We start from the raw sequence: 15479 nt of genomic DNA, 5'->3' as shown, positions 1-15479 counted from the left end.
TATGGTGGGCACCCTGTCGTGGTGGGCCCAGGGAAATGCCCTTACACTAAGAAGTTTGATGGTGGGATCCCTGTCAAGGTGGGCCCAGAGAAATGCCCTTACACTAGAATACTTTATGGTGGGCTCCCTGTTGTGGTGGGCCCAAAGAAATGCCCTTACACTAGGAAGTTTTATGGTGGGCTCTCTGTTGTGGTGAGCTCAGGGAAAGACCCTTACACTAGGAAGTTTAATGGTGGGCTCTCTGTCACAGTGGGCCCAGGGAAATGCCCTTTTTGTATTTTTCGTTATATAACCATCCCCTGCCACAGCTGAGATACTACATCATCCATGTTGACTTAAAGAGACCTACAGTTTTAAACTTACGTATGTACTTGGTTATCTGAAAGATTTCCTGTTTGGATTTAGAGAAACCAGCAAGTCATTATAGCCTATGGTGTCTGAGACTTGAATGTGATGAGATATTCAGGATATGCGCAGTCATCATGAAAGACAACAAAATATGTTGGGTTGTGAATATTGTCCACCACAGAATCATAGCGGTCTCCACTGGGATCATTGTTGATGTATGGAGGTTCTTTGAAGGTAGAATTTCCCTGGCAATATTTTCCAGTTATCACTGCAGCCTGGTAGACGTACTTGTTTCCATCACTATTATCGGGAACAGCATATTTGTCCCCACAAGAGTAATTTGACCCTACAGCGAAGTAAGTCCCAGTTCCACAAGCTGTGCCTGTTGGAATTAATGCAATAACATTAGTCACTCTCTACAACAAAACATTACAAATGACAATACGTTAAAGCTGTATTTATAAGGGTTTGACACGGGATGCCGGCACTCGGGATTCTGGCGGTCAGAATCCAGATGCCGTCATCCCAACAGGGTTAGGATACCGACACCTGTCAGTCAGTATCCTAACTTTCCCCCTCTCTACCCTTAACCCTAACACTCCCCCTGCTGCCTAAACCTAACCCTCCTCCCCGGTGCCTAAACCTAACCTCCCCGCCACACCCTAAACCTAACCCTCCCCCTTAGTGCCTAACTCTAAACTTCCCCCTAGTACCTAACTCTAACCCCTATCCCTCCAATAACCCTAGTACTTACCGTCGGGATGCAGGCGGTCGGGATGCTGGTGCCGGGATTCTGACAAGTGTCGGGAAAACCTATATTCTGATGAATTGATGCTTATACTGTATATGATATTGCCTAATAACAGTTCAACACAGTGCACCATCCCCACTTTCAAATGTCATATAATGGTTTGCCTGCCTAATAGTGAATTTTTTAGTGTATGACCACAATTACCTGAACGCAGGTCATCTTTTTATGGGGAGGTTCACCATTTTCCTATTTTGGCAAATCTTTTGTGCAATGCCAACTATAAATCTATTATTAGACATGATTCAGATTTTTTCTTTTTTTGTACAAATCTTTGATGTTCTTTTCCTAACATTTTCCTGTACACTTGACTTGTTTTGTCCCCATCCTATGGAATTGGACACCTGCATTGAAAAAGTGTAAGGATCTGGTAGAAACTAGTCAGGAAGTGCCGTAGCTTGAAGGCAGCAGAAGTGAATTAACATTGTGATGTCAGGCAGGTGTTATGAATCCAAAAGCTTGCTCCGTGTGAACCCCCTAGAATCCGGCTAGTGAGGTCTTCTGCCACTAACAACCACCCGTTATTCCCTTAGAATGTAGACACATTCACCGGTACTTAGGCAGTCGCCTGGTCTTAATACTCGGGGTAGTAGTGATTCACACAAAGGTACAATGGGGTCCAGTGGTGAGTGGAACAACAGGAACAGATACAGTAAGAGGTATGGCTTGGGAGGCAATGGTACAACTAGTGAGCCGATTGTGCAGCCAGAGCTGGTAGCAGAAATTGGAGTACAAGTGATGCGACTTTGAGAGCCGATGGTTCGGCTTGTGTGCCGATGGTGCGGCAAGAGCCAATAGCAGAAATTGGTATGCAAGTGATGCGGCTTTGAGAGCCGAAGGTGCGGCTTAGGTGCCGATGGTGCAGCCAGAGCCAATAGCAGAAGTCGGTATACAAATGATGTGTCTTTGAGAGCCGATGGTGCGACTTGTGAGCCGATGGTGCAGCTTGTGAGCTGAGGGTGCGGCGAGAGCAGATAGCAGATATTGGTATGCAAGTGATGTGGCTTTGAGAGCCAAAGGTGCGGCTTAGGTGCCGATGGTGCAGCCAGAGCTGGTAGCAGAAGTTGGTATACAAATGATGTGTCTTTGAGAACTGATGGTGCGGCTTGTGAGCCGATGGTGCAGCGAGAGTCAATAGCAGAAATTGGTATGCAAGTGATGCGGCTTTGAGAGCCGAAAGTGCGGCGAGAGCCGATAGCAGAAATTGGTATGCAAGTGATGCAGCTTTGAGAGCCAAAGGTGCGGCTTAGGTGCCGATGGTGCGGCCAAAGCCTGTAGCAGAAGTCGGTATACAAATGATGTGTCTTTGAGAGCCGATGGTGCGACTTGTGAGCCGATGGTGCAGCTTGTGAGCTGAGGGTGCGGCGAGAGCAGGTAGCAGATATTGGTATGCAAGTGATGTGGCTTTGAGAGCCAAAGGTGCGGCTTAGGTGCCGATGGTGCAGCCAGAGCTGGTAGCAGAAGTTGGTATACAAATGATGTGTCTTTGAGAACTGATGGTGCGGCTTGTGAGCCGATGGTGCAGTGAGAGTCAATAGCAGAAATTGGTATGCAAGTGATGCGGCTTTGAGAGCCGAAGGTGCGGCGAGAGCCGATAGCAGAAATTGGTATGCAAGTGATGCGGCTTTGAGAGCCGAAGGTGCGGCTTAGGTGCCGATGGTGCAGCCAGAGCTGGTAGCAGAAGTTGGTATACAAATGATGCATCTTTGAGAGCCGATGGTGTGGCTTGTGAGCCGATGGTGCAGCTTGTGAGCTGATGGTGCAGTGAGAGCCGATAGCAGAAATTGGTATGCAAGTGATGCGGCTTTGAGAACCGATGGTGTGGCTTAGGTGCTGATGGTGCAGCCAGAGCTGGTAGCAGAAGTTGGTATACAAATGATGCGGCTCTGAAAGCCGGAGGTGTGGCTTGGGTGCCGATGGTGCAGCAAGAGCCGATAGCAGAAGTTGGTATGCAAGTGATGTGGCTTTGAAAGCTGATGGTGCGGCTTGGGTACTGATGATGCAGCAAGAGCCGATAGTAGAAGTTGGTATGCAAGTGATGCAGCTTTGAGAGCTGGAGGTGCAGCTTTGAGAGCCAGTGGAGTGGCTAAAGAACCAATGGCAGCTCGGATGCTGCTGGTATGGCTGGGAAGCTGAAGGACAGATTGGAAAGCTGGTGGCAGCACTGAGACTGCTGGTGCAGATGGGAAGCCGAAGGTGAGGCCAGGGAGCCTGTGGCTAGACCAAGCAACTGGAGAACCAGAATACAGTATGGCAAGGAGTACTAATGCTGACCATGCAGCTCAGTCGAGAGAACCAAAAGGAATGCTATAGTCAGTGAGGTGGCAAAAGGCCAGCATGTACAAATAGGAGAGAGAACCAATCACACCATGCTGTGGATAACATGTGACCTCCTGTGACGTATGCCCCTTGTCTCCGCAATACATACAGAGACCTAGTGAACATCTCCTGCGTCTCTCTTCGGGTTTCAATCAAGATGCACCAATTTGCATTGGTTCCTCTGGGTCAGAGGATGGAGCCCAAGAGGGAGAGTGAGGCGACCTTGTGGGAAGATTTTGTTCCCGTCTTCATTCCAGGGGATGTCGGTCAATCCTGATTGCCTTCTGCATGAGGTCATCCAAGCACTCAGTGGGAGGATGTTGGACGAGTATGTACTTGACGGCCTCAGAGAGACCAAGCCGATATTGGCTGCATAAGGCTGGGTCATTACAACAACAGTCAGTAGCCCATCTGCGGAATTCAGAGGAGTAATCTGCCGCCACTTTCTGACCCTACTTGAGGGAACGCAATTTGGATTCAGCCAGAGAAGGCCTATAGGGTCATCGTACAATAAGCCAAAGGCAGTAAAGAAGGCATTGACTGACTGTAGTGCTGCATGGGTTGAGGGCAACCCAAAGGTCCAAGTTTGTGGATCCCCCTAGAGAAGGAAAATTACCAGTCCCACTCGCTGCGATTCTGTCCCTGAGGAGACAGGATGAAGCCTGAAGTATAGCTTACAGCTCTTGCGGAACTTGAGGAACTGTCAACGATACCCAGAAAACCGATCCAGCAAGTTCATCTTAGGCTCCTTGAGAGGAGCTGAAAGAGTGGGAGACCAGCTCTCTTCAACATGCAGGGAGAGTTCTTGGACCTTCTGAGTGAGGACTTGGATTTCGGTAGCAAGCACCTGAGCAGGATTCTGCACCTGGTCCATGATTGCTCTCTAATGAGCTGACTATAATGTCATGAATCCCAAAGCCTGCTCTGTGTGAACCTCCTAGAACCTGACTAGCAAGGTCTTCCACCACTAACAACCACCCATTGTTCCCTTAGAACTTAGACACATTTACAGGTACTTAGGCAGCCACCTTGTCTTAATACTTGGGGCAGTAGTAGTTCACACAAAGGTACACTGGGATCCATTGTACCTTTGAGTGGAACAACAGGAACAGATACAGTTAGAGGTACTCTATGACTTGGGTGCCGATGATATGACTAGTGAGCTGATGGTGCGGCTTAGGTGCCAATGGTGCGGCCAGAGCTAGTAGCAGAAATTGGTATACAAGTGGTGTGGCTTTAAGAGCCGATGGTTCGGCTTGTGTGCCAATGGTGCGGCAAGAGCCAATAGCAGTAATTGGCATGTAAGTGATGTGGCTTTAAAAGCTGATGGTGTGGCTTGGGTGTCAATGGTGCGGCAAGAGCCGATAGTAGAAGTTGCTATGCAAGTGATGCAGCTTTGAGAGCCGAAGGTGAGGCTTTGAGAGCTGGTGGAGTGGCTCAATGGCAGCTCGGATGCTGCTGGTGTTGCTGGAAAGCCGAAGCAGAGGCTGGAAAGCCAGTAGCATCACTGAGACTGCTGGTGTGGCTGGGAAGCCGAATGTGAGGCCAGAGAGCCAGTGGCTAAACTAAGCAACTGGAGAACCAGAATACAGTATGGCATGGAGTACTAAACACTGACCATGCAGCTCAGCCGGGAGAACCAAAAGGAATGCTATAGTCGGCAAGGTGGCAAAAGGCCAGCATGTACAAATAGGAGAGAGAACCAATCACACCATGCTGTGGATAACACGTGACCTCCTGTGACATGTAGATTGCCTAGCAACTGACGGAACAGAAATTACAGCGTTGGAAGAAAGTAAACTGCTAGAAGGAGACAAGTCGTGAATGCAACTTGTAACAGCAGGATTATAACTGTACCTGCAGTACCTAAAGTGGAGAGAGATAAAGTACCAATAAATAGCTGTCCTTTTTCAAACGCAGCCTGTAAAGTGACAGAAGCTGAGTGGTTGGTGCTTTATCTCAGGCTTGGACTGGGATTTCACCGACTCCCCAGCGGGCCCCACTGATTTGTAACTACGCCCTTTATAGCGGGAGGGTGTGGCCTATTGCGCCATTCCTATTGTAGGCTGCAGTGCAGCTGCTTGCCGGGCAGTCATCAAAGCTGTGACTGACCGGCCGGCCGGAGCTACAGGGCACTGGAGCACACTGCAGCAGTCAGACTCAGCACTGCAGTGCACTACTGGGTAATAAATCCCAGTAATCTCTGCAGTGCACTCAGAGGAGCATGTGCTGAGCTCTGATTGGAGGAGCCCATCACATGCTCTTCTGAGATAGAGTTTAGCAGCAGCACAGCCTCATGGGTGTGACTCATTCTGAGGCTGTGCTTGCTGATGTGACTGCTGCTCTGCCGGCTGCCTGAGGATGCTGCTGGTAAGTACACTGTGTAGGCTCTACAGGTGGCATAATTTGTGGGGACTACAGTGTAGCATAATGTGTGGGCACTAGAGGTGGCATAATGTATGGGCACTGCAGTCTCGCATAATGTGTAGGCTCTAAGGTGGCATAATATGTGGGCACTACAGTGTAGCATAATGTGTGGCCACTACAGGTGGCATAATGTGTGGGTACTACAGTGTAGCATAATATGTGGGCACTTCAGTGTGTAATAATATGGTGGTCACTATAGTGTGGCATAATGTGTGGGCACTAGAGTGGTATAATGTGGATACTACAGTGTGGCATAATGTTTGGGCACTACTGTTGGACATACAGTGTGGGCACTACTGCTGACATATTCTGTGGGTGCTACAGATAGCATAATCTGTGAATACTACAGTGTGTCATAATCTGGGGGCACTACAGTGTGGTATAATGTGTGGGCACTACAGGTGGCATAATGTGTGGGCACTACAATGGTATAATGTGAGGGTACTACAGTATGGCTTAATTTGAGCACAACAGTATGGCATAATTTGTTGGAACAACAGTGTGGTATAATGCACTACAGTGTGGTATAATGTGTGGGTACTACAGTGTAACATAATGTATGGGGCACTACATTGTGGTTTAATGTGGATGCACTACAGTGTGGCATAATGTGTGGGCACTACAGTGTGGCATAATGTGTGGACACTACAGTGTGATATACTGTGGTAGGCACTACAGTGTGACATAATGTGGGGGGCACTACAGTGTGGTATGATGTGGGGGGCACTACAGTGTGGCATAATGTGGGAGGCACTATAGTGTGGCATAATGTAGATGCACTACACTGTGGCATAATATGGGTGGCACTACAGTGTGGCATAATGTTAGTACATGTGTAGTGGTCTCATTTACCCACAACTGACCAGCATTGCAAGGGTTACTGAATGGCTCACCACTACCTATCTGCACTACCCTTTAACCCCTCCTTACCAAACACTATATCTCTGCCCTACCTCCCTGGCCCCTCCATACTCACCACTATGTATCTGCACCAGCCTATTTCTGAGTTTTCATTCTAAGATGCCATGAGTGCCATACCTTTGCACTGTATATTTTTTTTCTGAGGGCATCGGCAGCAGTTAAACATTGTTATTGGGAGTACCAGATCAAGGATGGATTTATATATATAGCTAGATACATCCCCTCCAGTGACTAAGCATGCCCCTTTGAGGGCCTCTGTTATAGTGTTCCCCTGTGGGTCCTTCATGCTCCAGTCCACCACTGATTTATCTCCATCCACTCTATCTCCCTCCAAGGCTTAGTACGTAGACCTCAAAGTAAGGAGTGATGGACTGATGTGCCTTAGTGTGAGAAAGCTGGATAGCGATTATAACACAGTAACTATTTCTAGTGCTGCTGATGTAATGAGTCTTAGGACTCATTTACAATGTTTGGGAAAGAAAATAAATTTCTAATGCCTGTATTTTACTGAGTTCCTATTAACAACTGACATCCTTCCACTACCAACTAATATACAGTAGATGCGTACCACTGTGGGGCTGATTCTAAGTCGCACTCTGCGCTGACCGTTTTAGCATCTTTTGCCATAGTTGCGATTGCGACTATATGTAAATGAGCCTTCCCCTGGTATACAAGCGTGCGTCTGACTGTGCAAGGACTGAGAGACCCATATACTGTCTACTGACATACCAAAGCCTGCACCAGCCCTATGGCAGATTTTCCATCTGTATATGGCCTTCTATATGAACGATTCTGAATCACTGTACCCAAACACTATCAGCGACTCGCACGCTACACTCCCACAATGTGCCCATAGGAAGGATAATTTCCACCTGTCCATTTAGCCACTTCCCTGTCACTGCCCAGGAAAACCCAGTACATTTTCAAAACATTTCTCAGACTTTGCATCTAAATGACAACTGCTACTCTGTGCGCATGAAATCTTGACACATGCGCAGTGCGACTCAGACACATGCGCAGAAGAGAAAAACAATGGCTCCACTGTGTCCGACATCTCCGTCGCGTCCAACTCAGAATCTGGCTTTGTGAGATTTATATCTGTTCAAGTACAATATTGATAATGCCTGTAATACAAAAGTAATTATAAAATACATCTACGCGGGGCGTGGCCTAGCTTGCTGCTTCTGCCCTATATGCCCTTTGTCAGCCCGGTCAGCGCCAGAACTCCGGACTGGCCCTGGGCCCTGGATACAGCTGAGGCCTACCTGTTGGCTCAGAAGCCGCGACCTTGAGTTTGGGATGCCAGCAGTGCAGCCGCCCTGTTACCGCCACCAGTGATTCCCATTACCTCTGGGGGGCCACCAGGCTCTCCCCTGACAGATCCTGCCCTTGCATCACTCCTTACTGTCTCCTATGAGCTCCTGAGGTGGCTGTAAAAAATGCCGCGAGTCGCGGAGAGCCGCCATCTTGCCCTCCCAGAGAGACTCTGACCTTCCACTGCTCTCCTATAAGCTGCTGCAGGCAGCGGATCCCAGGTCTAACCTCTCAGCTACAGGTGATCCTCTCCTGGCTGGCTCTTGCATTCGTGGCTGCCCTAAGGACATTAACAAGCTGGATTTCCCCTGCATTTCCACACTAGCCTGGGCAAGGAATAAGCCTGGAACACTTTCTGGCTGATACATCATCCCTGCCACCCACAGAAATAAACTAGGGGCCCATACTACTGCTACTATATCCCTCACTGCAATATCTCCTGCAGCTATACACTGTCTTTTATGACAAGACTGTGGCCCTCATTCAGAATCGGTCTTAAGATGCAAGCGGTCGCTCTGAATGAGGGCGGCCGCTTGCATCTTGAAGTGCGGCCTCCTGGTCACTAGCTAAGCTGTGGGTTACCACCCACATCTCTAGCGAGTGACCAGGGTGATGGTCGCGATGGTCAAGACCATCACGACCATCAGGGTTTGCGACGAGCCCTAAGGTTGGGTCTCGGCAAGCGCAAGTCCCAGGGAGCTTCCTGCTCTGGTCGAGCAGGAAGCTCCCCACTGACATCATTGCTGATGTCGGTGGGGCTGCCCCCAAACGGCAAGCGTTCCGTCGGGAACGCCACCGTTTGGCCAGCCACCCCCCCTGCTCGCCTCCCACACGGGGCGAGCTGTCATTCAACATCGACAGCTCGCCCCCTTTGGTGCGAGACCCGTAGCAACGGAGCGCCCGTCGCTAGCCGGGTCTCGCGCATGTGCACGTCAGAGCCGACTCCGATGTGCGTATGCCCAGTTGGTCAACATTGACCCAGTTGCGAGCGCTCAGCGCTTGCGACCGGGTCTGAATGAGACCCTGTATTTCTGCTAGAAACAGGGGCCCTGATTGAGAGCCGGACGCTCTTTCAGAGAGCTCGCTCTGAATCAGGGCATGTTTTTTTTCTTTTTTCGGCCTCCTGGCCGCTCGCATAGCTGTGGGTGACTACCCACAGCTTTTGTGAGCGGCCAGGTGATGGTAGTGATGGTCGTGGCCATCGCGACCATCGGGGCTTGTGACAAGACCCTTGTGGTAGGGTCTTGTTCCTGCAAGCCCCAGTGAGCTTCCGACTCTAAATAGAGCCGGAAGCTCACCACTGACATCACTGGTGATGTCAGTGGTGCCTCCCACAAACGGCAGGCGTTTCTTCGGGAATGCATCCGTTTATGTCGACAGCCGCCCCTCTTGGATGCGAGCGCCGGAGCAAGTGATTTCTCGCTCGCTCCGGGGCTCGCGCAGTGCGCATGCCGTGCGTGCGCACTGCCCAGCCATCGACCCACTTACATTATCAAGCCACTTCTATCCTGGTGTTATAATAGAGCTCCACCTTGTGGCAGGTGCTTCGTGCTGCGGGTCCTAAAAATACCTGGTTTCAGTCCCACATTTCCATTTCTATTTTTGCTGCCTAAACATCTGTGCTCTGTTCCCGAGCCAGACGATTACAAGCACAACTTATCACCCCAACCATGCTATCATGAGACTGGGCTCAATCTGACTGTAATGGCTACATAATACTTGGCCTTTGTGGGTTGATGCTCAGTTGCCTCACCTCTATATGACATCTTAATGCTACATATATACACTGCCCACTTTTTGCCTGCATTTGATAATTTTTATATGCCCTGGGCAAAACCGGGCAATCTGCACACAAGAAAGACACTCCTCAGTCCAGAACAGAACCATTCCAATCAGACCTATGTCCTTTCCTCCTGCCATCTCCCTCTAGATGAGACTCTTCTCCTGACTCTGCAGATTCTTCTCCTACACCTCCGAACCCTCCTATACCGGTGTTTATGGACGACTCGGCCTCCTGTCTCTCCACGAAGTCAGGCAACAAGATACAGGAACTCCTGTCCTATGTTAAGACCCAGTCGACTAAACATGATATTCAAAGCACTATCAGACAGGAACTGGTTTCTGTTAAACAGAATCTTTCCTTACTCTCGGATCGCCTAACATCCCTGGAAGAAAGTCGGGACACTACTGACGCTAATCTTTCTAAGATGGCAAATATAGTGTCTCTACAATCTATGCAGTTATTGTCTCTTAAAGCTAGGATGGAGGATTTTGAACCGCGGTCGAAGAAATAACATACGCATCAGGGGCCTACCTGAGGATGTCCTCCTTCCTAATTTAGTTGATGCTTTCAATGAGATCCTTGGTAATGATCCAAATGACAGAATACAATTTGATAGAGCCCATAGAGCCCTGCGCCCTCGTGGCTCCTCCTCTCATTGGCCTAGAGATGTTATCTGTCAGCTTCACTATTTCTCTCAAAAAGCGGAACTAATGCAGAAGGTTTGGCAATTGGATGGAATTGATTTCAATGGTAATGTCGTCCATATCTATCAGGACTTATCCTGGCACACATTACAATAGCAATGAGCCCTACGTCCGCTGATTGACGAGCTGCGCAAACGCCAACTAAAATACAGATGGGGCTTCCCATTTCATCGCAAGTGACCTTCTCGGGCAAGACACACTCCCTCTACAACCCGTCTGACCTTCCTTCCTTCTGCTCCTCCTTCGGCTTTCCAGTAGTAGAGACCCCTGATTGGAAAGAGCCTCGGATGCAATTGCAATCTACTTCAACTCGCCCTACATCCTGGCAAATGGTCCGAAGTCCCCAACGTCGACCCAGGTCCTCTACAGTTCTTTTAGAAAAGGATAATACCTGATTGTCTGATTCGATATTTTCTTTCTTGGGATGATGTTCTTTTTTTTACATCACTATACATTTAACATAACTGTTACTGTTTATTTACTTGTTTTATACTTAGATGATCTCAATTGGTTATACTTTTGCTACTTTATATATTTTCTCGGTATCTTTCTTATTTTTTTAAGAAGTAGTCCCCCCTATGCAGTGCCCCCAGTAGTGGTCCACCCTATGCAGTGCCCCCAGTAGTAGTCCCCCCTATGCATTGCCCCCAGTAGTAGTCACCCCTATGCAGTACCTCCAATAGTGGTCCCCCCTATGCAGTGCCCCCAGTAGTGGTCCCCCTAATGCAGTGCCCCCAGTAGTAGTCCCCAGTTGTAACCTCCCGATGCAGTGCCTCCAGTAGTAGCCCCCCCTATGCAGTTCACCCAGTTGTAATCCCCCCTATGCAGTGCCCCTAGTAGTAATCCCCCTATCAAGTTCCCCCAGTAGTAATCCCCCTATGCAGTGCCCCCAGTAGTAATCCCCCTATGCAGTTCCCCAGTAGTAATCCCCCTATGCAGTTCCCCCAGTAGTAGTCCCCTCTATGCAGTGCCCCCAGTAGTAGCCCCCTATGCAGTTCCCCCAGTTGTAATCCCCTCTATGCAATGCCTGCAGTAGTAGCCCCCTATGCAGTGCCCCCAGTAGTAGTCCCCACTATACAGTGACCCCAGTAGTGGCCAGCCCCCCATAAAATGACCCCAGTAGCAGCCCCCCCATACAGTGACCATAGTAGTGCCCCCCACCCTATAAAGTGCCCCAGTAGCTCATATGCTGTGCCAATGCCCCCATAGTAGCACCCGCTCCCTTTATGTTGTGCAAGTACCCCCTTACACAAACAAACAAAAAAACCCCACACAACTTACCTGATCCCCGCTCCTGCCGACGACCGCCACTGTCCGGATGCTCCTCCCGGCCTGCTCTCGCTCTGCACCATGGGATGAGAGAGACATCATGACGTGACATCTCTCCCATAACCCGCTGCAGAGGGAGTCGGAAGACGGAGCTCATGAGTGAGCTCCAGCCGGCTCCCTCCGTGGACGATGCAGCAGCCAATGAGAGTCTGTCTGAATCTCATCGGCTGCTATTCCAAACACACAGCCGCCGCTGGCAGCTGTGTGTTTGTAAACTGTGTAGGGCAGACTGCTCTCACTGTGGTCTGCCCTACACTTGTGGGGCCCGGGGAACTAGCGGCGGTGCAGGAGTGGCTATGGGCCCCTGCACCACAGCAGGCCCCGGTGCAATGCACCGTCTGCACCACCGCTAGTTCCACCCCTGAGTGGCATGGGTCACTCATATCAGACCTCTGTCTTCTACCCAGATTAGTGGCTGATTTGCACACAGAGTTTGCCAGTATCAGTAATTAGAGTACCTATCAATGTACTATTTTCACATTAGTGATGCGAATAAAACGCATATTTTGTGAAAAAGTCTCAGATGGGGACAGGTAAATCGCAAATTTGCAGTGTGCCAAACAAGCTTATTTGGTACGATTTAAGGCTGGGTGTATGAGCACATTTGTAGGTGATTCACTTTTATAATACAACAATGCTGATATAAAGTATGGTTAGAGTTAGAGGTGGAGACCTATACATCTATATACAGATCCCCTATTTTATCTGCCTCAGACTTAGGGATCAAGACAATTAGGTTCGAGTTTGCAAAAGCTAATTTGTTTTATGAAATTCACAAACATCGCACGAATGCATGCACCCGAGAAACGTGAGATCCAATTAGAAATGCCTATTTATGGTAATCGTGTGTGCGACTTTTCTACAACATGTGACCTGGGAGAAGTACGTGCATGCAATAATGGGGAGACCATCCTGGACCCCAATATTGTTATTGGTCATAAGGAAAGTACTGGAAGTTTTTAAACAGTGTCAAATGGCTGATTTGTGCATTTTAAAATAAAAAAGCTGACTTTTTCATTTGATTACAAACGAATTAAACGAAAAATGCAAAAAAATAAATAAAAATAAAAAAAAGGTGATTTAGTAGTAATTTCAGACCACATTAAAATTAAAAACAATAATGTAAACAAATTATAAAAAGCTAATATTTTTTATTAAAAAAATACTTTAATTGAATTTAGGATGGCTAAACTGACAAAAAACTATTTTGGGGTCATTTGAGGTCATTTTATTAACACCCAAAAATAATCTATAATTATCGGGCCACGTTTTACTTTAAAATAAAGATTTTCCCTACCTTTTCACACCCTCAGGAGGGTGCGCACAAAAAACACGAATTTCCTCTGGAAAAGCAATGCGAATTTGGAATTTGATTGCAACTGCAATTCGCAATGCGAAATTGCTGTGAAAAGAGCTTACACAAACCATCTCGCACCTAATTGGATTGACCCCTGAAAGTAGCTGCACCATTTTCTTTAAAGAAATGCTGATGGCTTGACGAACTGTCTGCCCTGGCCCATGGGTTGCTGAGAACATCAATGTGTTGTCACATTGAGACTCATTTGGAGTCATGTCATTTGTTTAAATACTAAATATCTGAATCTAATCCAGTCGACATGCTATATCACTTTACTGCCCTTTAATATCGTTCTAGAATGCTATGACCATAGACCAACTGCCGGTCAACTTACCATTTTTGCCATGATAGATTCGGTTGAACCCTCCTCGGTTAATGTTATTAATGACATTAGAAGTTGTGCCGTGGTATAAATGCTGTATATTTCGCTGTCCAGGATTTTTTCTGTCCACTGCTTGTTTGTTAATTGTGAAGTTCTGCCATTGCTTCCTGTTCTGAATTCTTTTGATCTGGAAAAAGCATTACATTGTGTTACTTATCTAATATAAGTAGACTAATTTAACTTTTTTGTTTTAGAAATTATTTTGCCTGTATTGCTCTGATTTGCATTATACAGAAGATTAGTAAAGTCTCTCCGAGCCCGCAGTGTCAATGTATACTGTGTGGATAGGGTTCATTTTCAATTTTGTATCATATTTTTTTCTGGAATTGTCTGATAGAACCTATTCTGTAGAAAGAAAAGTTTCTGCACTAAATATTATATTGTATTAAAGAGAACGTGAGCAGCCTGGCTGGGAAAATGCAGGTTTCTACAAGGAGTTTCCGAATGCTTACTTTAGGAACAAAGTAAAGAAAAACTGCTGCAATAAGCTTAAAACATATACTTTTTTAGTAGTTACATTGTATTGAATAAATAACAATTGCAGTTGAATCCCAAAATGTTGCTTATACACACAGGTCTTATCTAGGGAATGGGTATGATATACTGGCGGTTCAAATTCCAACGCCAGAAGCCCGAAATGTGAAGATCCCGACAGGGGAGGTAAGTACCCAAACACCCCCTGTCTATTACCATAACCCTCCCTTAGTGGTGCCTAACCCTAACCTTTCTGGGGGGTGCCTTACCCTAACCTTCCCCCGATGGTGCCTAACACTAACTCCCCCTCCCCAAACCCTACCTTTCCCTGGGGAGTGCTTACCCCTAAGTCCCTCCGGGGGTGCCTAATCGTAACCCCCTCATCCCTGGGCTAACTAAGATACTCACTGGCGTCCGGACGTTTGGGATTCCGCCATTCGGCATGTCAAAGCCGGTATCCTGATCTCATTCGGGATAGCGGCATCAGCATTTTGCCGGCGGTCAGGATTCCAGCGTCGGTGTATTGGCGGCTGGAATCCTGTCCGCCAGTATTTTAACTACACCCCCTTATCTACTGTTAGTGGTATAATTAAAAGGATAAAATATTTTTTACACACTAAAAAAAAACTTTACCTGTAGTGAAGATTGCTGCATCTGCCACACAGTGTGTTCCAGGTACTGTACGTTCAGCAGTGCAGTAAGTATGCAGCAAGTAACATTTACCATAGAGATGGGAGTTATTGCTGCATCCATCATGTAGTCAATGCCTCTAGCTAGACTGCAACTAAAATGCTATTGTTTTAAGGGCCTGATTCAGACCTGTTAGCATGATGTGCTCGCACGCAAGCGTCCACTGCCACAGTATGCAAATCCTGCGATCGCACGGCAAGACATTAACACTCCCACTATGTTTGGGCTTGCGATCACGGTATGTTTTTAGATGCCCACCAACCAGTCATAAGACGCCCACTTTCCTTTCGCAACACACGACATCTCCAGGAAGTGTATGCAACGATCAGTAACATCGAATACCATCGGAACCATACGCCGGGTCTTTTACGCATGCGCAGATCGTGCAAATCATCCAGCAGCGTGCGAACGCAGCCTAGCGAACGGGTCTGAATCGGACCCAATGTTTTCATGGTCACCTAATGTGTTGCAAGACATCTTAATAATTTTTGAAACTCTTCACTCATGGTACCCTTTCACAAGGCCGCAACTAGGGGGGGGCTGGAGGTGCACGTGCACCGGGTGAGCCGCTGTACCTGGTGCCAGTGACCTCCAGCCCGGCGCTGCAGAGAGGCTCCAAGCCG

At 47.9% G+C, this 15479-nt stretch overlaps 1 protein-coding gene across 1 annotated transcript in view; it reads right to left on the bottom strand.

Moving 5' to 3' along the window:
- Nucleotides 1–428: 428 nt before the first annotated feature.
- The window catches only part of LOC148453525 (protein mono-ADP-ribosyltransferase PARP15-like), a 48348-nt gene continuing 33297 nt past the window's right edge, over nt 429–15479 (bottom strand). The window contains exons 11-12 of the mRNA XM_088462010.1: nt 13645–13819; nt 429–730 (exon numbers count right to left, since the gene is read on the bottom strand). Of these exons, the coding sequence (XP_088318136.1) occupies nt 429–730; nt 13645–13819 (477 nt within the window). The remainder of the gene's footprint in view (nt 731–13644; nt 13820–15479) is intronic.

This window comes from Taudactylus pleione, unplaced genomic scaffold, assembly GCF_031769625.1.
Source record: "Taudactylus pleione unplaced genomic scaffold, aTauple2 ptg001137l, whole genome shotgun sequence".
In the NCBI taxonomy this organism is placed as follows: Eukaryota; Metazoa; Chordata; class Amphibia; order Anura; family Myobatrachidae; genus Taudactylus; species Taudactylus pleione.
Note: the sequence above shows the minus strand (reverse complement) of the source record. Positions and strands in the feature narration are given on the sequence as shown.